Here is a 27111-nt window from a genome sequence, read left to right on the forward strand (position 1 = left end):
GTGAGTGACAAAAGCACGTAGAGGACACAAAGTAAGTGCTCCAGCTGACACAAGCCTCAGCCCAAGGGGACAAGACTGCTGTCAACACTCCTGGCCCTACTTGGCCCTGTCCCACCAACTCTCCTCCTGGCCTCAGCCTCTGTCCCCTTTCCGACTCTGGACAATGGCAAGGGGGTGGCTGGAGAGTGCCCAGCCCTAGGAACCATGCCCTGCCCTGGCCTGGGGGGTGGGGCAGAGGCTCATCTCATCCATTGCTCTGCCGCTTTGAACAACTCGAGCTTCCCAGTTCACCTTGCACTCAGCCCCAGGGCTAGTGGAGCATAGATCTGGGTCTCCAGGCCCTCTAAACACCTGGCCACACCTCCAGGATCGAGCGGATCATCACCCCGCGCCTGGCGCTGACCACTGCTGAATTCCTCGCCTACCAGTGCGAGAAGCACGTGCTGGTCATACTGACTGACATGAGTTCCTACGCAGAGGCCTTGCGGGAGGTGAGCTCACTGGCCAAGGTGTCTGATCTTCCCTGCCCCCCCACCCCCGCCCTGATACCCCAGGGGGTCACCCTACAAATAGAGGGGAGCTCACCTGCCCATCAGTCACACACAGCCTGGCCATCCCTTTCCTTTCCCCACCAGAGCCGCTGAGCCTCCCACCCACCCTTCCTTGCTTCAGCCTCTTGCCCCCTTTCTTACCCCAATGCCATGGATATTGCAGGTCTCAGCTGCCAGAGAGGAAGTGCCCGGGCGCCGAGGCTTCCCAGGATACATGTACACAGACCTGGCCACCATCTACGAGCGTGCAGGCCGCGTGGAGGGCCGGGGCGGGTCCATCACACAGATCCCCATCCTCACCATGCCCAACGACGGTAGCCTCCCCACAGCCACTGCCCTGCAGAGCCCCCCCCTCCCTTCCCCACCCGGACACTTAGGTGCCTGTGGCTGTGCACGGTTGTACAGCAGTGCTCTTCCTCCATCAGGGCAGACACTTTCCTTCCCTCCCAGCGCCTCGCACCCTATCATTCCCAGGAGGGGGAACAGAACCCAGGTTGTCCTGAGTGGGTGGAGACCTGGACCCCATCCACACTGAGGCCAGTGTATTTTCTCGTAGATATCACCCACCCCATCCCAGACCTGACAGGCTTCATCACAGAGGGACAGATCTACGTGGACAGACAGCTTCATAACAGACAGGTACTGCTCCTTCCCTACCTACTCTGCTCTCTCCCCCAACGGCACTGACAAACAGATGTCCCACCACCCTCTGAACTAGGAGGGGCCAGACCAGGCTAACCCTGAACAGGAGATAGTCACTGGGAAGACTGCGTGGTTCACAGGCAGAAGACAGGCCTGGGTAGAATCCAGCTTACCTGGCTCTGGGACCTTGAGAAAATAATTTCACCTCTCTGATCCTAGGTTTCCTCATCTATAAAATGGGAATAATAAAATTTATCACACAGATAGGTTGGGGAGGATAAAAATAAGTTGGCAGGTCTGCTCACGCCTGTAATCCTAGCACTCTGGGAGGTCGAGGCAGGAGGATTGCTTGAGCTCAGGAGTTCGAGACCAGCCTAAGCAAGAGTGAAGCCCCTGCCTCTACTAAAAATACAAAAATTAGCTGGGCTTCATGGTGTATGCCTGTAGTCCCAGCTACTCAGGATGCTGAGGCAGGAGGATCACTTGAGCCCAGGAGTTTGAGGTTGCAGTAAGCTGTGATGATGCCACTGCATTCTACCTGGGGTGACAGCAAGACTGTCTCAAAAAAAAAAAAAAAGTTGGCATATAGAAAGCATCTGGCAAATAGTAAATATTAAATAAATACCATTTTTCTTCCCTTTCCAGTTATTTGCTTTGGTGGGAAGAAAACAATGGGTCTGTCCCATTTGTAAATTAAAGACCACCCCTATGACTTTTTCATCTTTGCCCAGCAAGTTCTTTCTTTGCCGCTATTAACTATTAAGCATCAACTTGGTTTTTTGTCCAATAATCAGTACTTTTGAAATAGTGAGCTTTTCATTAACTATTTTCATGTCATCGCCCCCCTCCACTGCCCTGTCTAGGGCCACATATGTAGACTTGCAAACCCAAGCCCTGGAATTTGTGAGCCATAGAGCGGGGGAGGGGGTGTATGGCCACTGATCTCCCTGTAGGATGAATGAGGGGTCTCCTGAGAACCATAGGAGGAGGAGAGACAAGGAGGTGGAAAGGAAAGGAAAGCTTGGGTCCTGCCATCTGCCACTCCCTTCTCCTGCTCCCCTAGGTCTACCCCCCCATCAATGTGCTCCCTTCCCTGTCGAGGCTGATGAAGTCTGCCATTGGGGAGGGCATGACGAGAAAGGACCATGGTGATGTGTCCAACCAGCTGGTAAGGAGGGGAGGGCCCAGGGGCAGGTGGGACATCTAGCTTCAGAAGCTGGAGGTTTGAGCGCCATCTGGAAGATAAGCTTTTGTCCTGGCAAAAGGGGCCTCCCAGCACAGCCAGGTTGGGGACCATGGGGCTCCAGGGGTAAGGGCACAGCGGCCACCTGCCTCCTCTGGCCCTCCTCCAGTACGCCTGCTACGCCATCGGGAAGGACGTGCAGGCCATGAAGGCAGTGGTGGGAGAGGAGGCGCTCACCTCTGAGGACCTGCTCTACCTGGAATTCCTGCAGAAGTTCGAGAAGAACTTCATCAACCAGGGTAAGGCGCGTCGCTGGCGTCAAGGAGGTAAGCTCTTCACCCTCCTCCCGCCCCACACACATTCCACATAGCACCCCTGCCCTGTCCCTAGGCCCCTACGAGAACCGCTCGGTGTTCGAGTCGCTGGACCTGGCCTGGAAGCTGCTGCGCATCTTCCCCAAGGAGATGCTGAAGCGCATTCCGCAGGGCGTGATCGACGAGTTCTACTCCCGCGAGGGGGCGCCGCAGGACCCCGTGCCGGACACCGCGCTCTAGCCGCGCGCCTGCGCCGCCCCGGGGCCCCTGTCCTGCGCCGCCCCGGGTGCCCGTCCCCCGCCCTGGTCTGCCCTCGCCCCGCACACCTGCCCTCGGCCCTGCGCGGGCTGCGGGGCGGGGGTGGGGGTGCTCCCGCGCTCCGTCCCTCTCCCTCGACTCCGGCACTGGGGAAGAACAGAAGGCTGTTAAGCCCCCCATCCATGCCTTACTGACAGGAGCATCTGTAGTTTTGTTTTAAAAGCCCACAAAATAAGAAGTAGCTGAGATGAATTTAACTTAGGTGAAAATGAGATTGGCAAAAATTGATACTAGTTGAAGCTGGGGCTGATGGACGCATGGAGTTCATTAAACTAGTCTCCCTACTTTACAAAAACAGGGAAAAAAAAAAAAAAGCTACATTAGTGTCTTAACAGCTGACAATAGAATTCCCCCTAGGGAGACATTTATCTTTGTGTCCGACTGTAAACAGCTCTTCCTGAACCGTGCTGGGGAGGAGGGAGGAATTTGGTTTGCTCCGGGCAGGAAGGGAGGAAAGTTGCTAGAGAGATGCCCTGAGGGACACAGTGCAGGTACACGGAAGGCTGAAAAAAGGCCCCAGTTAAGACAGGAGTGAAGAGCATCCTAAAAATTAGGATGCCTGAGGCTGCTTTGACAGCTGCCAACTCTTCTGTAATGTCCCGCCCTCCTCTGTCTCCCCTGCCCTGTCTCCTGAGAAGTCGTGAGTACTTCCTAGCAGGGGGAAGAAGGGTGACTTGGGAGGATGGAACTTCGGCCAAGAACTTAGTTTCATTTCTAGGTCAATGTGTTGCAGAACCAGGTTACAATTCTTAGGTCAAGAGTTAGCAGCACCAAAGGAGACCCTAAGAATAAAATTTCCATCCCCAGGACAATTTACAACCATCTTGGGGAAAGCTTTGAGTACCCACAGAGCATAGAGTTGTTTTTATTTTAATAAGATATAATAAGCATCATCATTTTTATTGAGATATGATTCACATACCATACAATTCACCTGTTTATAATTATCCAATTATAATTGTATAATTTAAAATTTTTTAGTATATTCACAGAGTTATACATCCATGATCACAATTTTAGGATATTTTCATTAACTTAAAAAGAAATCCTGCATCCCTAAGCTATCACCTCTCAACACCACCACCCCTACCCATCCCCTCCACAGCCCTAGACAGTTATTAATTTAATTTTTATCACTGTGGATTAACCTATTCTGGATATTTAATATCAATGTAATTGTACAATATGTGGTCTTTTGTGACTGGCTTCTTTCACTTAGCAAAATATGTTTGAGGTTCATCCATGTGGTAGCATATATCTGTACTTCATTTCTTTTTATTGCCAAATGATGTTCCACAATATGGTTATACCAGTTTTTGTTTATACATCAGTTTATGGACATGTGAGTTATTCCCACTTTTTTGCTATCATGAATAATACTGCTATGAATATTCATGTTCAAGTTTTTATGTGAACGTATGTTTTCATTTCTCAGGTATGTGCCTAGGACTGAAATTGCTGGGGGCTAGATGGTAACTCTACATTTAATTTTTTGAAGAACTGCCAGACTGCTTTCCAAAGTGGCTGCACCATTTTACATTCCTCTCAGCAGTGTACGAGGGTTCTAATTTCTCCATATCTTTGGCAACCCTTGTTATTAATAGCATCAGTCTTTTTTATTATAGCCATATTAGTGGGTATGAAGAGGTATCTCACTGTGGTTTTGATTTTCATTTTCCTAATGACTAATGATGTTAATCATACTTTCCTGTGCTTATTGAGCATTTATATATCTTCTTCTTTGGAGAAATATCTATTCAGATCCTTTGCCTATTTTTTTTTTTTTTTTTTTTTGAGACAGAGTCTCGCTTTGTTGTCCAGGCTAGAGTGAGTGCCGTGGCATCAGCCTAGCTCACAGCAACCTCAAACTCCTGGGCTCCAGCGATCCTTCTGCCTCAGCCTCCCGAGTAGCTGGGACTATAGGCATGCGCCACCATGCCTGGCTAATTTTTATATATATATATATATCAGTTGGCCAATTAATTTCTTTCTATTTATAGTAGAGATGGGGTCTCGCTCTTGCTCAGGCTGGTTTTGAACTCCTGACCTTGAGCAATCCGCCCGCCTCGGCCTCCCAGAGAGCTAGGATTACAGGCGTTAGCCACCACGTCCGGCCCCTTTGCCTATTTTTAAATTGGGTTATTTGTCATATTATTGAGTTGTAAGAGTTGTTTATATATTCTAGACGCCAATTATAGTCCTTTACCAATGATTTGCAAATAAATATTCCACCCATTCTCTGGGTTGATTTTTCACTTTCTTGATGGCCCTTTTAAGCACAAATGTTTTGGGGTGGTTTTTTGTTTTGTTTTGTTTTGTTTTGGTTTAGACAAGGTCTCACTATGTTTGTTGCCCAGGCTGGTCTCGAATTCCTGGGCTCAAGTGTCCTCCCACCTCAGCTTCCTGAGGCACATAAAGCACAACATTTTAAAATTTTTAAAGTTGATGATGTCCTGTTTATTTTTTCTTTTGTTTCTTTTGATACCACATCTAAGAACCCATTGTCTAATAAAAGATCACAATGATTTATGCTTAGGTTTTCTTCTAAGAGTTTTACAGTTTTAGCTATTATATTTAAATCTTTCATCCACTTTGAGTTAATTTCAATGTATTATATGAGCTAGGGGTCCAAACTTCATTCTTTTGCATGTGGATATTCCATTGATCCATTTGTTAAAAAGACTATTCTTTCTTCATTGAATTGTCTTAGCAAAGATCAGTTGATCATTAATGTGAGAGGTTATTTCTGGACTCCAAATCTATTCCATCAATCTATTTGCTATCCTTATGCCAGTACCACAGTTTCTTAGTTACTGTAACTCTATAATAAGTTTAGATCGATAAGTGGGATGGCTCCCACTTTTTCAGGGTGGTTTTTACTATTCTGGGTCCCTTAAATTTCCATATGAATTTTAGGCTCAACTTGTCAATTTCTGCAAGGAAATCAGCTTGATTTAATGTATGTAATAAGAATAACATTAAATCTTTCCACTCTTGTTTTTTGTTGAGTCAAGTTTTTACTAGGTTGCCCAGGCTGGCCTCAAGGTTGATTTGGGCTGGGAGGCCGAGGCAGGTGGATTGCTCGAGGTCAGGAGTTTGAAACCAGCCTGAGCAAGAGCAAGACCCTGTCTCTACTATAAATAGAAAGGAATTAATTGGCCAACTAATATATATAGAAAAAATTAGCCAGGCATGGTGACACATGCCTGTAGTCTCAGGTACTCAGGAGGCTGAGGCAGGAGGATTACTTGAGCCCAGGAGTTTGAGGTTGCTGTGAGCTAGGCTGACGCCATGGCACTCACTCTAGCCTGGGCAACAATGCGAGACTGTGTCTTAAAAAAAAAAAAGATTGATTTGGGGAGTATTGCCATCTTAATAATATTAAGTCTTCTGATCCATGAACATGAAATATCTTTCTATTTACTTAGGTCTTTTTATATTTCTTTAAGCTAAGTTTTGTAGTTTTCAGGGAATGAATTTTACACTTCTATTAAACTTATTTCTAAGTACTTTATTCTTTATGATGCCATTGTAAATGGAATTATTTTCATAACCTCATTTTCAGATTGCTCATTGCTAGTGTATAGAAATACAATTAATTTTTGTATATTGATCTTGTATTCTGTAACTCTGCTGGACTTATTAGTTTTAATAAGCTTTTATGAATTCCTTAGGATTTTCAATATACAAAGTCACGTCATCTATAGAAATAACTTTACTTATTCCTGTCAAATCTGGATGCCTTTCATTTCATTTTCTTCTTATTATTTTTTTTAAGACACAAGGCCTCACTGTAATGCCCATGCTGGAACACAGTGGCTATTCACAGGCATGATATGGCCTCAAGCAATCCTCCTGCCTCAGCCTCCCAAGGAGCTAAGACTACAGGCCTATGCCACCATACCGGCTTATTCCATCTCTTGCCTAATTTCTCTGGCTAGTGTATTATCCTGGGTGGAGCTGGAGCCCATTCTACTAAGTGAAGTATCATAAGAATGGAAAAACAAGCACCACATGTACCCACCATCAAATTGGTATTAACTGATCAACACTTATGTGCACATATAGTAGCAACATTCATCGGGTGTTGGGCAGGTGGGAGCGGAAAGGAAGGCATGGGTATATTCACACCTAATGGGTGCAGTGCGCACTGTCTGGGGGATGGACACACTTGTAGGCTGACTTGGATGGGGCAAAGGCAATATATGTAACCCAAACATTTGTACCCCCGCAATATTTTGAGATAAATATATATATTTATGATTTTAAAAAATTACCTTCAAAAAAAATTTCCCTGGCTAGAACCTTCAGTACAGTGTTGAATAGAGGTGCTAGGAGTGGACATAATTGTCCTTTTCTCCTGATCTTAAAGAGAAATAATTCAATTGTTCACCATTACATATTATGTTACCTGTGGGTTTTTCATAGATTCCCTTTATCAAATTGAAGAAGTTCATTCTATTCCAAGTTTGTTGAATGTTTTATCACAAGAGGTGTAGCCAGGCATTGTGGTTCACACCTGCAGTCCCAGCTACTTGGGAGGCTGAGGCAGGAGAATCCCTTGAGGAGTTCAAGACCAGGCTGGTGGATATAGTGAGACCTCATCTCTCTCTCTCTCTCTCTCTTTCTCTCTTTTTAAGACAGAGTCTCACCTTTTTGCCCACTTCTGTCAGCAACAACCTGCTTCATGAGCAGGTTTCTGGACGAGGACTGTGGCCTCTGGTCCTCTCAGTTTGCCTCTCCCAACATGAGGCCTCAGCCCTATGAAAGTAAGCTGGGGCAAGCAATCAGGATCCCAGTATTCTCAGCTTGCCATACCTGGGATCAAGCCCCTGCCCTATGAGTGGAGACTGGGTGGAATAAGGGAGGCCTCAATCTCTCAGCTTCACTCACCAGGAATTTAACTTCTACAACTTGGGGTTGGGGGAGGTGTGGGTGATAGTGAGAAATGCTGAGATGCCATCTCTCGAGTGGGAGCTGAGGGCAAAGAAGGCCCTATTTCCTTGGCCACACCCACCCAGATTGGAGCTTTTTCAGTCATGGATCTGAGATGGGGAGAGAAGGGAGGGAGGAATTTATAGTTCAACTGCCTCAAATTCTCACCATTCTTATTGAGATTTAATAAATTTACCTGAATAAACGATTCTTCATTTGATATATGCCCTTAGGACAATTCCCAGGGAATTTACATAGTTGGTTTTTAAACTACTTTTCACTAGTTATGGTTGTTTCCTGGGGAGTGGGTCCACAGAGCTCCTCATTCTACTATCCCAGAAGAGAAAGTCAGACACAGGCATTCAAGACAAACTATTCTAGATCTTAGAAGTCCAGGAGGCATTGGAATTATATTTTGAGTCCCCTCTGGGATCATTTGGATTAAGCATGATGTGTAGACAACAGTGTGAGTAAACAACCTCCTGGACCTGAGAGCCTTGTGGTAACTGCCAATCTGTGAGACCATCAGGGAGGGGAGAAGACTCAAGCCCAGGGAGGGCTCTGCTGATCCTCTGGAATTTCCCTAAGGCTGAAGAAATGGACACACTCAGATTTGGCGTATTCACTGGGAGCACTGGGGAGAACATTGGGGAACGGTCACACAACTTGGAAATCTGATTTGAGGGATATGACGTGTTCTTTAGAATTCCTGTCCTAAGCAGACCTCCCCAGCCCCACAATGTAGTGAGCACAGATACCTGCCTTCCTCCAAATCTGGTCCCAAGAGTCAGACATTCCCTCTCCCACTTATTAGGACCTGCTTTTTAAGCTTCTTTACTCCTCCATATGGGTCTACCCCAACAAGACAGCATTACCCACCCCACCCCTAACTACAGCTGCATGCTCAGGGTGCTGACCTGAAAGTCCTGTTTCCTACTCCAGCACCACTACAGCCAGAACCCACACCCACCACTAGAGGATTCCTAACCGCTGGCAGCCAAGTTCCCCCACCTGCTACCATCGTTGGTTGAGCACTTCAGCTTCCCCCAGCCCTAAGCCCCTCTGAGGGTGTACCCCTGCCCAAACCTGTCTCAGCACTCTAAGGGTAGTTCTTCAGTTTCACTTACCTGGCCATTCCCTGGGGCATGCCTCCTCTTCTCCTGGAGGACAGGTCACGTTCAGGTCCAATGTTCCCCAGGGCTTCACAGTGCCCTAGCTCACACAGCTCCTTTCAGGGGCCCTCCCACTGGTCCTGATTATTTTACCCAATAGAGAATTTAACTTCAGGAGCTTTTTACTAGTCAGGCTTCAGTTGAATGAGACAGAAACTCAATCCAAACTAGCTTAAGCTTCAGAAGGACCCTGAGGTGGTCTAGTGAACAGGAGGAGGAGCTGGCCTTAGGCACTGGTCCTGGAGTATAGAGATAGTGTCTCTCAAGCTCCTGCCCCCACTTCTCCCTTGCCTGGGACCTTAGAACCAGTTGCTCTGGGAAATACCTTTACCATTCCCTTCTGAAGAAGAAATCAAGTCATTCTTTGGATATTTTCTGCTGTCTGCTCTTCTCATGGTCTAGCTTCTGTTGTTCCGCCAGGCAATGTCTACCCAGCTGCCTGGCGCTGGCCAAGGGGGTCTTCTGAGCGATGCATCCTCCCCTGCCAAGGACTTGCTCAGTTCTTATATCCTCTTGCCTGAGTTTCTCTATCCTCCTGCTAGTAATCAAAGAGTCACATCAGAACACTATTTTCAGTACCAAATTAGCAAACATTTATTTAAAGTCAATGCTATCAGTGGTTTGTATAGTTCCTCTTTTAGTAATAGCAAATTCACAGATAGTGCTTCTCTGCTAGGGTAGTTCTTCCAACTTGCATCCGTTCACTCATTATGAGGCAAGAATTACTATTCCTCATTTTGCTGATGCAGAAACTGAGACACAGAGGTCAAGTGACATGCCCAAAGCCACACTGCTGATGTGCAATGTGCTTGTTTCCCTGCAGGTGGAAGTGTAAGTGAATATAAAATATCTTTCTGGAGGGCGATCTGGAATCACATATTGAAAAGTGAAAAATATCATTCTCTTTCATCTAGCAATTCTACTTCCGGGAATCCATCATAAGAAAACAACCCGAGTTGAGCCATTTTGTTTTCTGCGGCACATGTGAAATGACTGCTCATCCATCACGATGTGGGGCTCTGTGCGTCACAATGCACGTTTAGTACCTGGAATGACAATGGGAGCTAGCTCATAATATGGCGCTAAATAAAGAGATAAAAAAAGTATACATAATACGTGTATGTTTCGCAATAGGCTGTGATTTGTATGGATGGTGGGATGGTGATGTTTAATTTCCATATTGTGCTTTTCTTGTTTTCTATTTATTAATTTATAATCGGAAACTAAAGCTAAGTGTCTTTGGCGTTGGAGGCCGAGTTTCCGGGGCAGTGGGCCCAGGCAGGCGGTGGGTGGGGGTGTCGCTCGGGCGCTGAGCCGGTTGGGAGCGGGGGTCCTCGGAGCAGGCAGGGGTCCCCCGGCCCTGCTCCCAGCGAGCCAGCGAGCGAGGCGACCGGCCTAGCGGCGTGGGAGGGGCGGGCCGGTCACTACCACGGGGGACCGTCGCGGCGGGTCGGGAGCACTGCCCCGCCCGGCCTCGCGATGGCCTCGGGGCGCAGGCCCTCTCTGTGGACTGCGGCGAGCAGCTGGGAGTTGGGAGCCGGCGCCTTGAGGGCAGTTCACGCCAGGCCAACTTCACGTACCTTCGTGAGGCGCTTGGAGACAATCTCCTCGAAGGCCACCTGCAGTGACGCGGGTCCCAGGTGGGCCGGGAGGGAAGGTGGCCCGGCTGTGGGGCGTGAGGACCCGGCCCAGCGCCTCCCTGGCAGGGCAGGGTCTGGAGCGGGTCTGGGCTGATGCCGAGGCCCGAGGGGCCAGGGCTCGCCTCCTGAGAGGTCCCCGGGGCGGTGGACGGTGGACGACGGTCGCTTCCTCACTGCCTCGCCGACCAGCCAGCCCTGGCCTGGCGTCCCCGAGCGCCGCGGCGCGCGAGCCACTGCCCTCCCCACGCGGCGCCCCTGCACGGGGCACCCAGAGCCGCCGCCCCCGCCCCGCTCACCCCGCCCCCGCCCCCTCGCCCACTCTAGCTCCACAGACCAGCGGGACCAGAGGGCCTTCGGGACTTACTACGAGCTGTTTGCGGCCGCGGTGGGCAACGTCGAATGGTTGCGGTTCTGTCTGGGTCGGGACCGCAAAGGAGTCCCCGCCGACTGCAGGGTAAGAACCCGGAGAGCGGGGCGAGGACTGAGGTCCCGCCCTGCAAAGAGCTCCTCATATAGTGGTCACCTGGCGAAGATCTGCCTCTAGAGCATCCAGAGATGTCCTTTTCTGTGTAGATTGTCCAAATTCATCTTCCGGCAGTGGGAGGACCATTTGAGGGCAGGGAGGTAGGGTGAGCCGAAGAGCACACACTGGGAGCTGGAAAGGGGTGTGAGTGATTCCCGAGGTTTCCGGAGAGGACAGAAAAGAGAGGATGGGTAACTCCAAGAAATTGCTATGTAGGTTAAGCTGTGAACCCAGAGACCCCATCCCATTCAGCCTCCTGCCTGGCTCTGGACCCCACAGGGCTTCACTGCCATCCACTTTGCAGCCCAACGGGGCAAGCTTGCATGCCTGCAGATTTTGATAGAAGAGTACAACTTTCCCGTGGACCTGCCCACCAACAATAACCAGACCCCTCTGCACCTCGTTATCCACAAGGACAACAAGACCATGGCACTCCCCTGCATTTCCTACCTGCTCAAGAAAGGGGCAGCCCTCAATGTGTGAGTCCAGCCTGCTTCAGGAGGGTGGCTTGGAGCCTGGACAGGCAGGAACCCCACTCCCAGGCACATGGACTACTGGGGGTGACAAGGATTGGGCACCCATGAAGCAGTCATTGATCCCATGTGCTATAGCGGTTAGGAGATTGGGCTTTGGGAGAGGACAGACCCAGTTCACATCCTAGCTTTGCCACTGGCTAGCAAGTAGCAGCACCTTAGCAAGTCACTCAACCTCTAAGCCTCAGTGCTCTGGTTCTTGTTGTGCTATGTGTACATTGGAATCACCTGGGGAGCTTCAAAAATACTGCCTGTGTTCCGATCCAAAGGTTATGATTTAATGGGTCTGTGGTGTGGCCTGGGCTTCAAAAAGTGTAACAGATTCCCAGGTGTTTCTAATTCGCAGTTTGGGAACCACTGCCTCAATGCCTTCAACTGAAACTTGGTAGGATAACAGTGCATGAGAAAGTGCTGAGAAAGTGCATGGCACACAGGAGACTGCATTCATTCAAAATATTTACTGAGCATGCACTATGTGCTAAGCACTATGTCAGAGCTGGGAAATACAGCAGTAAACACACAGAATTGGCCCCTGCCCTCATGAAGCTGATATGCCTAGACAGTAAATTAGCAAACGAATAAATGAACAAAATCATGACAGCATGGAAAGTGATCATTAAGGGGATAAGCAGGTGATGGGTAGGGGGAAGATCCATTTCAGAAGATGCATCTATTTCAGAAGAGGTAGTCACCTCTAAGGAGGTGACATTTAAATTGCAACCTGAAGACTGAGAGCCAGCCATGCAAAGAGCCAGGGAAAAGAGTTGTAGACAGAGGGAACATCGCATGCAAAGGCCATGTGTTGAGAAAGTGTGGGGCAAGGCCTGAGGATGAGGGAGAGGAGGAAGCAGGACCAGGGTCATGAAGACCTTGTGGGTTCTGGGGAGGGGACAGAGGGCTGGCTGGTGTAAGAGTGGGTGAGGTCAGTGGTCTCTGAACCAATCCCACTCTCCTTCCAGCGGTTCTTAACTGTCACATACCTTCCATAATCTGATTTTTATTGTTCATTTAGTCCAATCCTTCCTTCTACAGTAGAGGGAACTGAGGTACAGAGAGGGGAAGGGACATGGCCTGGGCCACCCAGTGGGCTGGGCTGGTGGCAAACCAGGACCTGGAAACTGGAATGCCACCTGTCTGATGAGCAGATGCTCTTTGTCCTTCCTTTCTGCCCTCATCACCCCTGGCGGGGCCCTCTACAGTCAAACATGCAAGGGCTCCACGCCGCTGCACCTGGCAGCCCGTCATGGCCTGCTGGGCTGTGTGAAGGTCCTCGTGCAGAGTGGCGCCAATGTCCATGCCCAAGATGCCATGGGCCTCAAACCCATCGATTTCTGCAAAATAAGGAACTACCGTGCCTGTGCCCGGTGAGTGTGAGAACTACCTGCAGCCTGCCACCTCTTCCCTCTCACCCGGCCCGTTCCCGAGGGCCCTCACCCAAGGCTGAGCCTTTAAACGGAGGGTCTGGGGAGCCAGATGGCTGGGAGATGAGTCTGCTGAAGAGGCCCCTGCCCAGGCTCTGGGTTGAGCATCACCCCTCCCTTTTGCCCTGGGCTCCTTAGCAAGTGGTGATCAGGCCACCAGACACTTTTTTCTTGCATTCCAAAGGAAGTAGTTAGCCACAGGGCCCCTGGGCAGTCAGAACAAGTCATCTTGCTCATATCATCTCTGGCAGCTCCTCTCACCCCCTCCAGGCCGCCAGCAGCAGCCAGTCTTCCCAGCCCAGATGGAAGCTCAGTCACTGTGGAATGACATGCCCCCCTCCCAATCTTGGCACCAGGTTCTTGAAGGATGCCATGTGGAAACGGGACAAGAGTGACTTTGCTCGTGAGATGGGGAAAATGAAGAGGCTCAAGGACCAGCTGGTCTTCATGGAGCGGAGCTACCTGATTGAGTGTCAGGTAAGGGAGAGCTGGGCAGGGACACCAGGCCGCAGCTGCCACCCAGGCATGTGAGGAGGCAGTGACCCACTTGTTGTAGAGAGGAGTGGCTAGAAGCACTCCCACCCAGAAAGAGCCTCCCCCTCCTCATGACTGGCTGAAATTCCACCCTTATAAGCCACTCCTTTAGGTCAAAATCTTGTCCTGTGTTAGAAAGCAAAGACAGCTTTAATTTGTAAGTATTTATGAGCCCCACCTAGTGCACTGCCTCCTTCAGGCTGAGAATCTATAATGAGACCAAGGCCCTGCATTGTAATTGGGATTCAAACTCCTTCCTTCCAACAGACAGTGAGCACTTGCTCTGTGCTAGGCACCTGCTAAGCCCCAAGGCTCAGATTATGTGGTTTCCACATCTTAGTCTAGTAGAGGGCTTAGTCTAGTAGAGGAGGCAGGTTGTACTCCCATCGAGGAGGAGAGGGCCCAGGAGGGTGCCAGAAGGGATGATGCTTAAGAGGAGTCCTTAAACATGGGCAGCAAGGGGCTGGGCATGGTGGCTCAGGCTTGTAGTCCCAGCATTTTGGAAGGCCGATATGGGAGTATTGCTTGAGGCCAGGAGTTCAAGACTAGCCTGGGCAATATGGCAAGACCCCCTCTCTACAAAAACGAAAACGATGGGCAGCAGTTGGCCAAATGAAGAAGTAGGAAAGAGCTGACCAGGCATAGGGAATTGCTGTGCAGAAAGGCACAGAGGCACATGGGCACATGGTGTATGCAGAGAACTGCAAATTCAGCATAGCCGGGGAGCACATGTGAGTTGGAGGTTAACAAGCTAGAGATTTGTCAGGGGACCAGATCAATGGTTGGGGAAGAAAGGGGATTTTAAGCAGGTGTAATTACACAGGATGCAAAAATCAGAAAACCCAGAAAGAAGATGCTGGGAATCTTAAGTGGACCCTGAAGTGAGGAGGGCTTCTGTGCTGGCAAATCCAGCACACCAGCTGTTTCACCTGCATTTCTCTCCAGTTTTCTCAGCCCTACCTTCCTCTGTTGTTGGTGTCACCAGCCCTCACAGTCACACACCTGCCCAGAAGAGGAAAACCCACCTGTTTCCTGTGGCTATAACCTTTTCCAGAAGCACCTTGCAGATCTCCCCTCATCTCTTATGGCCTCAATCAGCCATATGCTGATTGACTTACATCTGGGGCAAGGCCGATGGAATTATTATGATTGGCTTAGCCTAATCAGAGCCTACCCCTGGAGCTGGGTCAATCTCCAAAGCACTTGATTGCTTAGCAAGTCTGAGAATGAGACACTGAAACAATGCGGGTAGGGGAGATTCTGTGACAACATATGGAAGGTTCAACTCCAGTGGAGGCAAGGACAGAGCTAGATCTAGTTGTTGCCACCCAGCCTGGAGAGCTGGCCAAGCATATCCTCCATACATTTCTCAAGGCCTACCACTTCTAAGAAGTCTGCTCAGATCAGCTCCTCCCAATTCCAAGCCTTCCAGACCTTTCTTCTTTCTCCTTCCAGAGTCAAGGATACACTTTGCACTTCTCATTTGCCATATTTTCTTTTGAGACAGGGTCTCACTCTGTTGCCCATGCTGCAGTGGAGTGGCATCATCATAGCTCACTGCAGCCTCAAACTCCTGGGCTTAAGTGATCCTCCTGCCTCGTTCTCTGAAAAGCCAGGACTATAGGCACATGCCACCATGCCTGGCTAATTTTTTTCTTTTTTCTTTTTTCTTTTTTTTTTTTTGGTAGAAACAGAAGTCTTGGCTGGGCGCGGTGGCTCACGCCTGTAATCCTAGCACTCTGAGAGGCTGAGGCAGGCGGATCACTCAAGGTCAGGAGTTCGAAACCAGCCTAAGCAAGAGCGAGACCCTGTCTCTACTAAAAATAGAAAGAAATTAATTGGCCAACTAAATATATATATATATATAATTAGCCGGGCATGGTGGCACATGCCTGTAGTCCCAGCTACATGGGAGGCTGAGGCAAGAGGATTGCTTGAGCCCAGGAGTTTGAGGTTGCTGTGAGCTAGTCTGACACCACGGCACTCACTCTAGCCTGGGCAACAGAGTGAGACTTTGTCTCAAAAAAAAAACACAGGTCATGCTATGTTGCCCAGGCTGGTCTCAAATTCCTGGCCTCCAGCAATCCTCCTACCTCAGCCTCCTAAAGTGCTAGGATCACAGGCATGAGCCACCACACCTGGCCCTCATTTGCCTTTTCCCCATTAAACCAGAGACTCTTTTATGGCAAGACATGTCTTCACTATCAGATTGAGGATTCCTCTGGGGGGAGGGAGCTTGTCTCCCTTTTTGAGATTTGAGGTTTTTCCTGGGGTGAGGACCATCTCACTTCTCAAGCTGGAGATTCACCTAGGGTAGAGGCTTATCTCCCCCATCAGATTGGAGGTCTCTCCATGGGAGAGGCACTGTATCCCCCATCAACCCAGAGGCTCCCTTATGTCAAAAGTTCTCTCCTTCAATCACAAGGTTCCCATAAGGCAGGTGTATCTCTCATTGGACGCAAGGTTTTCCTGCAAGGACAGTCTCTCCCCAGTCAGACTGGAGGTTTCCAAGGGTTATAACCACAGAGTCTCCTTCCACAGAGGCAGGGGGGGCAGCACTGCATGACTATCTTGTGCCCTCTGTTGTTGCAGAAAACGCACAAAATTCTGAGAGAAGCTGATTTCAAGAAGTGGCTCCATTGCAAGATGCCGCACCAAAGTCACTCTCTGGTCCCCAATACCAAGCGAGCCCAGGACGTCACCTTCGCCAAGATCTCAGGGAACCAGGGATCTCGGTGTTCTAAGGGTTTCTACCCCACTGTGGAAGCACGCCTGCAATGCATACCACTGCCCCCTCCGCCGCCCAAGCCCACCTACCCACAGCCCAGGGTCAGGCGGCCCATGATGTGGAATGTCAGCAACAACCCTGCCAGACACCCCAGCACTCACATCAACTTCCCGCAGGGCATCCGTTTAGGGGTGCATCCAGACCCCAGCCTGGAGCATGACTTCAGCAGATTCCTGGAGGTGACACCAGACCAGCAGGGTAGTGCGCAGCTACGCACGGTGGACGGCCACTGGGTGGCGCCCGTGCCCCAGCTGCCTTTCGAGGTGGTGCTCCGTACATTGTACCCACATGCCCGGCCATACAGGATGAAGGTGCCCCAGGGCTTTCACCCCGTCAGCATGACGGAAGTGCCCCGGAAGCGGTACTTCGGTGACAACACCTTCTGGACAGACACTCTGGCCATGAACCTGCGTCAGACATTTGACGAAGCCTTCCTGGCAGCTGTGCGAGCTCATCAAACGCTCCCCGCCTTGCCCTCCCCTAAAATCAACCCATAAAGTTATTTTGTAGCCTCTCCACCTGAGGCAGCCCAGTGGAGGCTGAGGTGTGGTGATTCACGCTGTGGGTGAGGAGCAAGGGGAAGGAGTGCCTACCGGCTTCCCACTGCCAAGCTCAAGGGTAGGAGTCCCCTGCTTACCAACCCCCTACTCAAAGCCCAGACCCTAGGCTTCTCTTTTCTCTGCAAACAAATCTCTTGAGCACCACCCCCACCCCCCCCAGGAAATCCGAGTTAGGTTCAGAGTAGGGGTCAGTCACTATTCTGGGCCCTAGCATTGTAAAAGTGACACTTTGGCATCCCCATTGCCCTCCCAAGGCTTCCAGGATGGAGGGACCACTAGGAAATTCAGTCCCTTGTTCACATTAAGTTCTTCCTGCTGCATGCTGAGCCTCACTCTTCATCTCCAAATCCAGAATGGGGTAGAGTACAGCTAATGTGTCACCTTGGCATGAGTTTCCCTGCTACTATGGGCTGCCATCCCTTATTCCCAGCTGCCACTAAGGTTTCTACAGCTCATGGAGGCACAGGCAGCTGTATCTGAGGACAGGGAGGATCTGTGGCTTCAATTGCAGACTGTGAAAGCATTTGTACTTCTGCAGTCCATGAAGGGCTGATGGGGACTGGGCTGCAGAGAGGGGTGATCAGGATGGCAGTGGTGACCCTGACTGATGATTTCCCTGCTTGCCCCTTCCCCATCCTTTGTACACATCACTACAATTCATTCATTAAACAAACATTTATTGAGTGCTTTCTAGGTGCCAGACACCATGCCTGGCACTGTTAATACAAAAATTCAAGGACAGTCCTTGCCCTCAAGGAGCTTACAGTCTAGTGGAGGGACAGACCATAGAGCAGGCAAGTAAGCCCAGAGTGATCTGTGTGGTGTGCTGAGTGGGGTTGAGGGAGAAGGGACACTCAAAGCTCCTTAGAAGTAAAATCCAAGTTGCAACTTGACAGAGAAAGTACCAAAGTGAGCAGAAGAAAGGGGAATCCAAGTGGCAGGAGAGAGCCATGGCATCTCTGTATACAGGAGGCTGGGGACCCAGAGTGCAAGAAGGCAAATGATGAGACCAGAGAGGCAAGCAGGAACCAGGGCACCGTGAGTCTCACAAGCCATGCTAAGGGGTCTGGACTTTATCCTGAGGGAAGTAGGGAGCCATGGAAGGTTTTAGACCAGGGAGTGACTTGATCAACTGTGCATTTTAGAAAGACAACCCCAGCTGTGGGATAGAGAAGCAGGAGGCTGTTACAATAATCCAAGTGAAAGCTGATGACAGTGGGAGTGGCTCAAATTGAGAGATGTTAAGAAGATAGACTTGACAGTTTTTATAGACTGAATGAGGGGTACAAAAAGAGAAAGCAGGACTAGAAAGCAGGTTCCCTGTCTGGCTCCTGGGTGATGTTAGGGCCAAGGCAGGTACCCAAAAGGGCAGGTTTGCAGAGGACAGCAACAAGTGCCATCTGGGCCATGAACTTGAGTTGTCTGTGCACGCAGAAGGCAGCAAACTGTGGTTCAGGTAAGTAGGAGGGATGTTGGGGCTGGAGGTCAACTCTCGATTCCATGGATGGGCTTCCCCAGGGAGCCCAAAACAGAACCCTGAGAGACCCCATTGTGCATGGGGCGAGTGGAGAAGCCTGCACAGGAGGCTGAAAGGAACAGCCAGAGAGGTAGGAAGACAACCAGCCACAGAAGTGCCAGGGAAGGAAGTGCAATCACGAAGCAGGAGGTGATCAGCCATGTCAGATGCTGCCCAGATCCAGTAAGCTATGGAAATGATCTGCTGGATTTAGTACAAGAAGGCCACTGGCAACTCCTTGGGAGAACACTGGCAGTAGAATGAATGGAGGTGGTGAAGCCACATCATTAGGCTGAGGAACAAAGCAGTGGACATCAAGGGAGAGTACGGCCAGCTGTTGGCCTATCTAGACGATGACACTGGCCTCCAGTGTCCTCTGCCTTGCCTGTCCTGTCTGCATAGGAGAAAAGGGCCTTACAACCTCATTTGCATCAAGAGAAGACCAACAAATGCTGCTCGTCCCAGGGAAAGGGGAAAGCTGGTATTCTTCAGAGAACACAAGTGCTAAAGCTAAAGAAATAAAGGGCTATGATGGGCTTCAGGCATGTCGGAAAGGAAAGATTTTTAAGCACAGGGGTCTTCCCAGTGGCTTAAAGGTACTACATGTGAGCAGTCTATCTCTGCACCTGCCAGCCTCACTTTGAGGTATAGAGCATGGCCAGTGAAGGCTCTCATGGGGATTTCATTCCAATATGTACCGTTGAACACTTGCAAGGCACTGTAGTTGGAGTGCAAGGTCAACAAATGGTCTGTGCCTGAGACCTGGCCTGCCTTCTTGGAAGGCAGAGATCATCTCCCCAGGAGCCAAGAATGCACAGAAGAGAAGGCTAGACCTTGCTCTTAGAGTGACAAACGACTTCTCCCACCAGCCCCATTTCTTAAAAAACAGGCTGTAGCCCAGGCTGCCTAGAAGCCAATTTTTATTTCATTTCTCCTTGAGCTCGAGATAGTATTCAGCCAGAAACCGTGCCTTTTCCCCAGAGGAGGATTTATAAATAGGATATTGTAGATGTTCTGAAAATCTAACCCAGTCCTAAACTGTTCCCTCTCCTACCCCCAGCCTCGCAGGGAGCCTCAGGGAAAGAAGAGATGGAAGAACAGGGAGTTGCATGACCTAAGAAAGGCTGCCTCTAGCCCACTCCCCACTCCCTGACCACATTCAGCACCTCACCTCTGCCTCCTTCCCACTAAGGGCCACAAAAACAGTCCCTTTGAAAGGGCAAGACCCAAATCCAGAAAGGGAGTCCCTGGAGCAGAAAAACGAATCCAGTCCAGGGCAGAAGGTTAGCAGGAAGAAAGGAAGATGAACTGTCAGGGCATTAAGGCAAACAGTGCTGCCTAGAATCTTTATTCACATGGGAATCAGCACTTGGACAGAGATCACAGTTCAACAGCAAAAACTATTTCTCTTGGACATGTCAAGCCATGGCCCCTTCCCACAACGACCTGCCCAGAGAACTTGTCACCCTTTGCTCTCCAGCTTCACAGACCCTTCTCTGCCTCCCTAGCTGGGCCATAACCTCACGATCCACCTCGGAAGGGGGAGGAGACGGCTGGGGGGCCCTCAGCTTCCTGGCTAAGCAGGCTCTGCCACTCTCCCTGGTGCCCTCTGAGGTTACTGCCTCTAGCAGCATCAGATCTGAGCCAAACTGAGCCCCCGAGGGGGTGGGGATGGGGCTTCAGAGTTGAGGGGAGGAAAGCCAGGTCTGGTGGAAGGTACCTTCCCAGGTCTCAGCCCCCACCTAGCACAGAGGTCCTCCTGATCCTGCCCCTATATCCCCTCCCCAAGGAGGTCAGTATATCTTCTGACGACTGGGTAGAATGGCCTCTTTGATGAAGGAGAAGACAACGAGGATCCCTAAGCGTTTGCCCCGCTTGCCTTTGGTGAAGTAATTGGAGACGACGTCATCTGTGGAGACACAGGCAAGATGAGTGTGAGTGTGTGTATGTGCGTGTGTGAATGAGAACACAGCTCTCCCACCCCAGAGCTCTAGTGTCTCCATCACAGAGCTGGGCTCTGGTCCTCCCAGCCAACCCCAGCCAACTCAGAACTTGCTGGCAACCCCCTACCCTGGCCCCTTACAAGTCCTCCTCACCTCCTGGCTGCATGGTGGAGGGCAGGATGTTCTCCCCAGCCGAAAGTGATACAAAGAATGCAAATGGGATTATCCACAGGCAGAAAGTGAAATAGGCCAGGACCTGGCAACAAGAGAGACTGAGAAGAAGGTGCCCTTGGAGGTGCCAAGAGCGGGCTGAACACAGTCACCATGTGTTGTGGAGAGGTGGCCAACAGTACACAGAAGGCACACCTGATCTCTGAGGGGACCATGGCCCGGGAAGCAGGGACAGGACATCCTCAGACATGGAGATACATCAGTGGGGAAAGGTGGAGGCTGAAGATGACTGAATGTGGCCACTATCCACAAACCTTGGTCACTAGGACAAGCAACTCCTCTGGACTGAAGGAGGCAGATGAGGGTGAGGCCATGACTGACCCACACTCCTCAAGGTGACTTTGTTCTTCCCAGGGGTTCAAACTGAAGGAGCAGGGTGTGGAGAAATTCTGGGAGGAGAAAATCTTGGCAGGCCACTGGGAAAAGCTGGGGCTCAAGGGTGCAGCCCACCCATGCCCTGGGAGGTCTGCGTTAGACAAGTCCAGTGTCCCTTCCTGACCTAAGGATGACCCCCTCAGGGGGACCTAAACGGCTCACTGGGGGAGAAGTCCTCTCTACCTCAGCCAAAGGGATCCCTCTGTTCCTCATACATACTGCTTTCTAAAATCATCTACATGATGTTTTTCTTTTTTCAAACATGTAATCCCTGAATAGACTCAATTTCAAATCATAGTTAAGTTCACAAAGCAAATCAGGTAGGTCCCCTCTACTCCCCCGTCTTTGTTAATAGCTGAATATGCTAGACACTCTTACCTCTGAGAAAGGATAATATTCCTCCGCAAAAAACTGAAATGCTAGGTAATGATTCACCACCACTAGTCCTGTTGAGGGAATGAAGAGTCTGTCAGTCTGGGGGTGAAAAACATAAAACTGGACTTTTAACCTTAAAAGGCCCTGGAGTTGGGAGCCCCGAGTTTTAGTCCTGACTTTACACCCAAAGAAATTAAGCCAACTCAGAGTATGGCTTTGGGCCAAGCACACTACTTTCTAAAACTCACTTTGCCATCTGTTGAAATGGAAGAATTAGCCCCAGCATGCCCCCTGCAGAGGGCACTATGAGTAAACTTAGAGGTAGGCAATAAAGCTCTTTACATGCTATAAAAATTAGACTTCCATGTTACATAATCCAAAGCATCGTGACAATGAACCTGGTTTTCAGTGGCTGTGAGTCCTAAAGAAAGCCTCCCATGGGCAGTAGGTGGAGAGAAGCCATTGGCCTGCAGATCAGACAGCCTGAGAGATTCCACTCCAAACTGGGCAGCAGGGAGAAGGCCTCCTCAAATAAAAAGGCAGTTCACTACATGCTTTGAGGTGGTCTTAGGTTCCTCAAAATTCTGGGGGACGGGTTCTTCCCCATTTTGCCCCAGGGTAAGGTACAGCAGCCTGAACTGATTTGTTCTAGACCCACACACACTCCCTTGGTGTCCAACTGATTTATGAAAGTGGGGGCAGGTCCTAGGGGCAGGATGCCCAGAGACCAGCATCTGCCTGTTCCCATGGTAAGATGAGGGCAGGCACCAGAAAGAATGTGTCCCTGGCTGGGCATGGTGGCTCACGCCTGTAATCCTAGCACTCTGGGAGGCCGAGGCGGGTAGATCGCTCAAGGTCAGGAGTTTGAAATCAGCCTGAGCAAGAGCGAGCCCCCATCTCTATGAAAAATAGAAAGAAAATTAATTGGCCAACTAAAATAAATAAATAAATAAATATATAAATAAAAAAATATATAAAATTAGCCGGGCATGGTGGCACATGCCTATAGTCCTAGCTACTCGGGAGGCTGAGGCAGAAGGATCACTTGAGCCTAGGAGTTTGAGGTTGCTGTGAGCTAGGGTGACGCCACGGCACTTTAGCCAGGGCAACAGAGAGAGACTCTGTCTCAAAAAGAAAAAGAATGTGTCCCTGACACTGAACACCTCACAAACTACCACATCTCTTTTCTTCTCTCTTGCCCCTTCCCCTGTAAGGCAAAGACCACAGCTCTGCTATGACTAGCAGCACTCTAGGCTAAGGGATGCTGGAAGATAGGATGGTGCCTGGTGTCAAAAGATCTTTGGGAAAAACTCAGGCAACTAACGGGCAGCTCACAGGAGTGACAAAAGGAAGCCAAGGAAATCTGCTGGTGTGTGTGGGGAAAGGGAGGTTTTCCCTGGGAAGACACAGAAGGGCCTGGTCTCCAGGGAAGGGCTCCCCAAACAAATCCCTGCTGAACAAATTCTTTGGTCAAATCACACGAAGGCAATCAGGAAAGAGACCAGTTTTAGCTTTAACAGTATACCCTCCTTGTAGATAATATTTTCTTTCCAAATTCTCCCATAATAGAAAAGTAACTCCAGGCAGGGCACGGTGGCTCATGCCTGTAATCCTAGCGTTCTGGGAGGCCCAGACGGGCAGATTGCTCGAGGTCAGGAGTTCGAAACCAGCCTGAGCAAAACCGAGACCCATATCTACTATAAATAGAAAGAAATTAATTGGCCAACTAATATATATAGAAAAAATTAGCTGGGCATGGTGGCGCATGCCTATAGCCCCAGCTACTCAGGAGGCAGGGGCAGCAGGATTGCTTGAGCCCAGGAGTTTGAGGTTGCTGTGAGCTAGGCTGACGCCATGGCACTCACTCTAGCCTGGGCAACAAAGCAAGACTCTGTCTAAAAAAAAAGAAAAAAAAAGAACAGTAACTCTAAAAAAAAAACAAAAACCCAACTCTATCTGATATCCTGACCAAAAGCTAGGATGACCAGTAATGATTAACAGAAGAAATGGCAATCCCGGTAACCAAATACTTTCCAAACCTTTTGCATAAATACCTATAAGCACCTACTATGTGCTGGCTGAGTCTCCCAACAGTTGTGTCAGAAACATCGTTTCTGAACAGATGGAGAAGCTAAGGCCAGAGAGGGCAAATGATTCCCTAGGGTCAGAAAGTGATAGCACAGCAAAGGCAAGAAGGCCAGCACCCTCCACACACAGGCCTCACCCCTGAGGCAGCAGCTGCAACAGGGAAGAACAAGACTAGCAAAGGCAGCTCCACAAGGCATTTGCACCAGGCCGGGGTCTGCAGGGGGCCTCACAGCCCCATGAGGCTCCAGTCTTACCATGACTTTGCGTCAGACAACTGCATGGGGAGCTGCCTGACTGTCAGCCAAGGAAGGGCTTGGGGCTTTTTCTGGCCAGTAGTTTGTTTAAGGCTGGAACTACTCAGCTGGAGGCCCTGCCTTGGCCAAACCACACCTCTCTCCCTTCCCAAACCCTTCTTCAGACATACCTCTCTGAGAGAGTCCTCTGTCTGAGCCCCCAGACCCCCAAAATTCTAGTCACCAGAACCAAAGTGGGCTCTAGGGAACTCACAAGTGAGAACCCCATCTTCCCAATCAGCCAGACCTCCTGGAGGACCCTGTGACTTGCCTCCTTTTTGAGTATGCCCTTGTGTCAGGGACTGTGATGGGTACATCCAACCACATTAGCTGCCTCCCCAACTCTGTCCCCTCTCACCGCACGACAGGATGAAGTTAGGCGAGGTCAGCATGATGAAGGGGAAGGTCTGGAGGAGGCCAAAATAGACGAGGTTGGTGAAGAGGCCCACGCCAATCATGCTGGTGGGGAAGCGCTCAAAGACGTAGAGGCCAATCAGCACAGCAGTGGAGAACTGAAACGACCAGAGGCACACAATGCAGGAGCCTCTTCCAGGCAAGCTTCCTGGGCTCCCTAACCCCCACTCCACTCCAGGCAGTAGCAGGTTCATGTTTCAGTCACAGGTCTGGCCTCCCCAGCTGGACTCTCAGCTCCCAAAAGGCTGCATCTTTTAATGCCATTTCTCAAACTTTTTTGATGGCAACCCACATTAAGAGAAACATTTTACACTATGATCCCAATACACACACACACACACACACACACACACACGACCAGACTAAAGTTTCTAGTCTTTTCTATTCCATTAAAAAAAAATACTGATTACAACCTACTGAATGAATTGTATAACCCAATAATAAATCATGCTTACAGTTTGAAAAACACCATTCTAAAAGATTTAGTAGTTTTCAGTGTTTAACAAATGACACTTGGCTGAATGACAGTCTAATTCCAGTGCCAACACCCACAAGCTGGACCTCTGATCCCAGAGCTAAGGGCCATGCTCTTGCCTCCACCACTAACTCCCAGCTCAGGCCATGCCCAGAGTAGAAGTGGCTGCTAACATCAGGTAACTTGAGGGGAAGTGGACTTTTCCTGTCCAAATGTGCCCCCACCCCCACCCCTTCCTGTCACTGGAGGAAATCTCTCTACCAGCAGTCACTCCTTGGCTTTGACATCAGTGGGAAGGACTGTGTCTTCAGGAAGAGAAGCTTCCCATGGGACCAGACAGTGGGCAGAGCCAGCGCCACAGAAGGTGCTCCCCTCTTAGCAAATCACTTGATCCGATTAGAAAGAGAGCAATGAACAAATACTCAACTGTCCTAGGGTTCTTCTAAGTTCTAAATGCTGTGAGCAGAGCAAGGGGAAGAAAGCCAAGCAAACCCAAAGCCATGGTCCTGTCAACAGAAAATGTGCACTTGGCTGTCACCTTAAAGAACAGAAAACAAGGTCTGCAGTGAAGCAATGCTACTCAGGGAAGGAGGCCAGGGAAGATCTGGACCCAGAAGAACAGACCCAAAAGACAGGGTTCAGGGCAATGAGGTAGGAGTGCTACCCTCTGGAAACAGCAGATGGAGAGGTCTCATCATCCATGCCAAACTTTCCCCACTTCCTTCTTTTGAAGCAGGGCAAAGGAGTGAGGGGGAATCCTGGAGAAAGCTGCCACTTACCCAGATCATGTATTTTATGATCCTGCTGGTGGCCACTGTATATTCTTCTATCAATTCTGCCAGGTAATAGAGTCCAGCCGCTGGGGGATGGGGAGAGGAGCAAGCAGGGAAATCATCAGCCAGGGTCATCCCCCGCCATCCCGGTCATCCCTCTCTCTGCAGCCCAGTCCCCATCAACCCTTCATGGACTGCAGAAGGTTAGGAACAAACCAAACCCAAGTACTGCCCCTCCAAATCTGGAGACGTAAAACTTAAAGGAAAAATTTCATAAAAATGTATGGAATTCAGGGGAAGCCTGCATTTGACGCCTCAGCACAATGCTAACCTCTGGCCCAGAAAAGTGGAATTTCGTTGATTCAATCAAAATTCCCATTGGGCACTTAGTATGAGCCAGGTGCAGGGCTGAGTGCTGAGAATACAGCAGAACAAAACAGACAATATCCCTTCCCTGACCCAGCTTGGAAGGGAAGGGAGTCAGATGACCCCAGAGTGAGAAATACTACTTCAGGGAAAGTAGAGGGTACCGCTGGACCATCGAAATCCTAAGGAGGGCTTCCCAGAGGAAGTGAGATCTCAACAGCGTTCGAGTAGGTACAAGTCAGGAGGCGGAAGTGTCAAAGGCGGCGAGAGCAGCATGTACCAAGGGCCAGAGGTGAAAGGGCGGCGGGAGGTGTCGGGGATCAGTTCGGCGCGGTCAGCCCGCGAGAGTGGGAGAGGCAGCGGTTGGCGGTTCCCAGGCGCGGGCAGGGACACTTAAGTCAGCCTTTCCCGGGCACTGCTGGGGCGCACTTTGTGACACCTGGAAGGACCCGCGGTCGGGCGGGGCTGCTGGGCTCAGGAGGAGGGGCAGGACCAGGCGGGATGGGAGGGGAGCAACGAAGGCCGGGAGAGCCGGGCAGGGGACCCCAGTGGCTCCAGAACCCCCGCGATACGATCCCCGGCGAGCACAGATGCCGGGGCGGGAGCCCGCGCGGGCCGGGGTCGCACACTCTCACCGACGGCCAGCGTGATGAAGGCCACCTGGATGAAGAGCGACAGCCAGCTCAGCACGTACATGAACCACATGGCGCTCCGACCCCGCCCGCCCCCCGGCCGCCGGGACGGGCCTGCGCGCTTGGGCTCCGGCGATACGGAGCCGCCACCGCTGCCGCCGCCGCGTCCCCGCCCCACGGACGGCCGGACGGCCGTGCGCCACCGCCGAGAGGAGCCCGGCCCGAGCGCCGCCCCGGGCCAGGCCTGCAGTAGCGCCGCCCGCCGGCGCGGAGGACCAACGGCTGCTGCTCTGTGCGGCGCTGCGCTCGCGGACCGCCAGGCTACCGCGGCTCCGCGGAGGGCACAGTCCCCTGGGGAGGGACGAGGCGCCCAACAGGGGCTCGAAGTGTAGCCTCTGGCCCCTCCCTGCGCACTCCTGCGCCAGCCTGAGGGGTACCCAGGGCCAGAGAGAGCCTGACCCCAGCAACCTCTCCAGAAGCCTCTGGCGGGCTGCCGACAGGGCTTTCTTTCTCTTG

The 27111-nt window shown here is 50.6% G+C and overlaps 3 protein-coding genes across 3 annotated transcripts in view; 2 read left to right on the top strand and 1 right to left on the bottom strand.

The window, feature by feature from the left end:
* Nucleotides 1-8855, top strand: part of ATP6V1B1 (ATPase H+ transporting V1 subunit B1) — a 33906-nt gene extending 25051 nt beyond the window's left edge. Inside the window, exons 9-14 of the mRNA XM_012750149.3 lie at nucleotides 368-491; nucleotides 715-865; nucleotides 1108-1190; nucleotides 2257-2361; nucleotides 2546-2675; nucleotides 2767-8855. Coding sequence (XP_012605603.1) covers nucleotides 368-491; nucleotides 715-865; nucleotides 1108-1190; nucleotides 2257-2361; nucleotides 2546-2675; nucleotides 2767-2930 — 757 coding nt within the window. The 3' untranslated portion in view covers nucleotides 2931-8855. The remainder of the gene's footprint in view (nucleotides 1-367; nucleotides 492-714; nucleotides 866-1107; nucleotides 1191-2256; nucleotides 2362-2545; nucleotides 2676-2766) is intronic.
* A 1520-nt stretch (nucleotides 8856-10375) lies between these two features.
* ANKRD53 (ankyrin repeat domain 53) lies at nucleotides 10376-17051 on the top strand. The gene is made up of 6 exons (XM_012750151.2): nucleotides 10376-10755; nucleotides 11080-11209; nucleotides 11558-11757; nucleotides 13011-13175; nucleotides 13589-13709; nucleotides 16359-17051. Exons 1-6 carry the CDS (start codon nucleotides 10595-10597, stop codon nucleotides 17049-17051), a joined length of 1470 nt encoding a protein of 489 aa, XP_012605605.2. The 5' UTR covers nucleotides 10376-10594.
* Nucleotides 17052-17774: 723 nt separating this feature from the next.
* On the bottom strand, nucleotides 17775-26786 carry TEX261 (testis expressed 261). The gene is made up of 6 exons (XM_012750152.2): nucleotides 26599-26786; nucleotides 25604-25683; nucleotides 24294-24447; nucleotides 21558-21625; nucleotides 20727-20829; nucleotides 17775-20539 (listed from the first exon to the last, which is right to left on the bottom strand). The coding sequence occupies exons 1-6, from the start codon at nucleotides 26666-26668 to the stop codon at nucleotides 20424-20426; spliced, it is 591 nt and encodes a 196-aa protein (XP_012605606.1). The 5' UTR covers nucleotides 26669-26786; the 3' UTR covers nucleotides 17775-20423.
* Between the last annotated feature and the right edge of the window lie 325 nt (nucleotides 26787-27111).

This window comes from Microcebus murinus, chromosome 3 (genome assembly GCF_040939455.1).
Source record: "Microcebus murinus isolate Inina chromosome 3, M.murinus_Inina_mat1.0, whole genome shotgun sequence".
Taxonomy (NCBI): Eukaryota; Metazoa; Chordata; class Mammalia; order Primates; family Cheirogaleidae; genus Microcebus; species Microcebus murinus.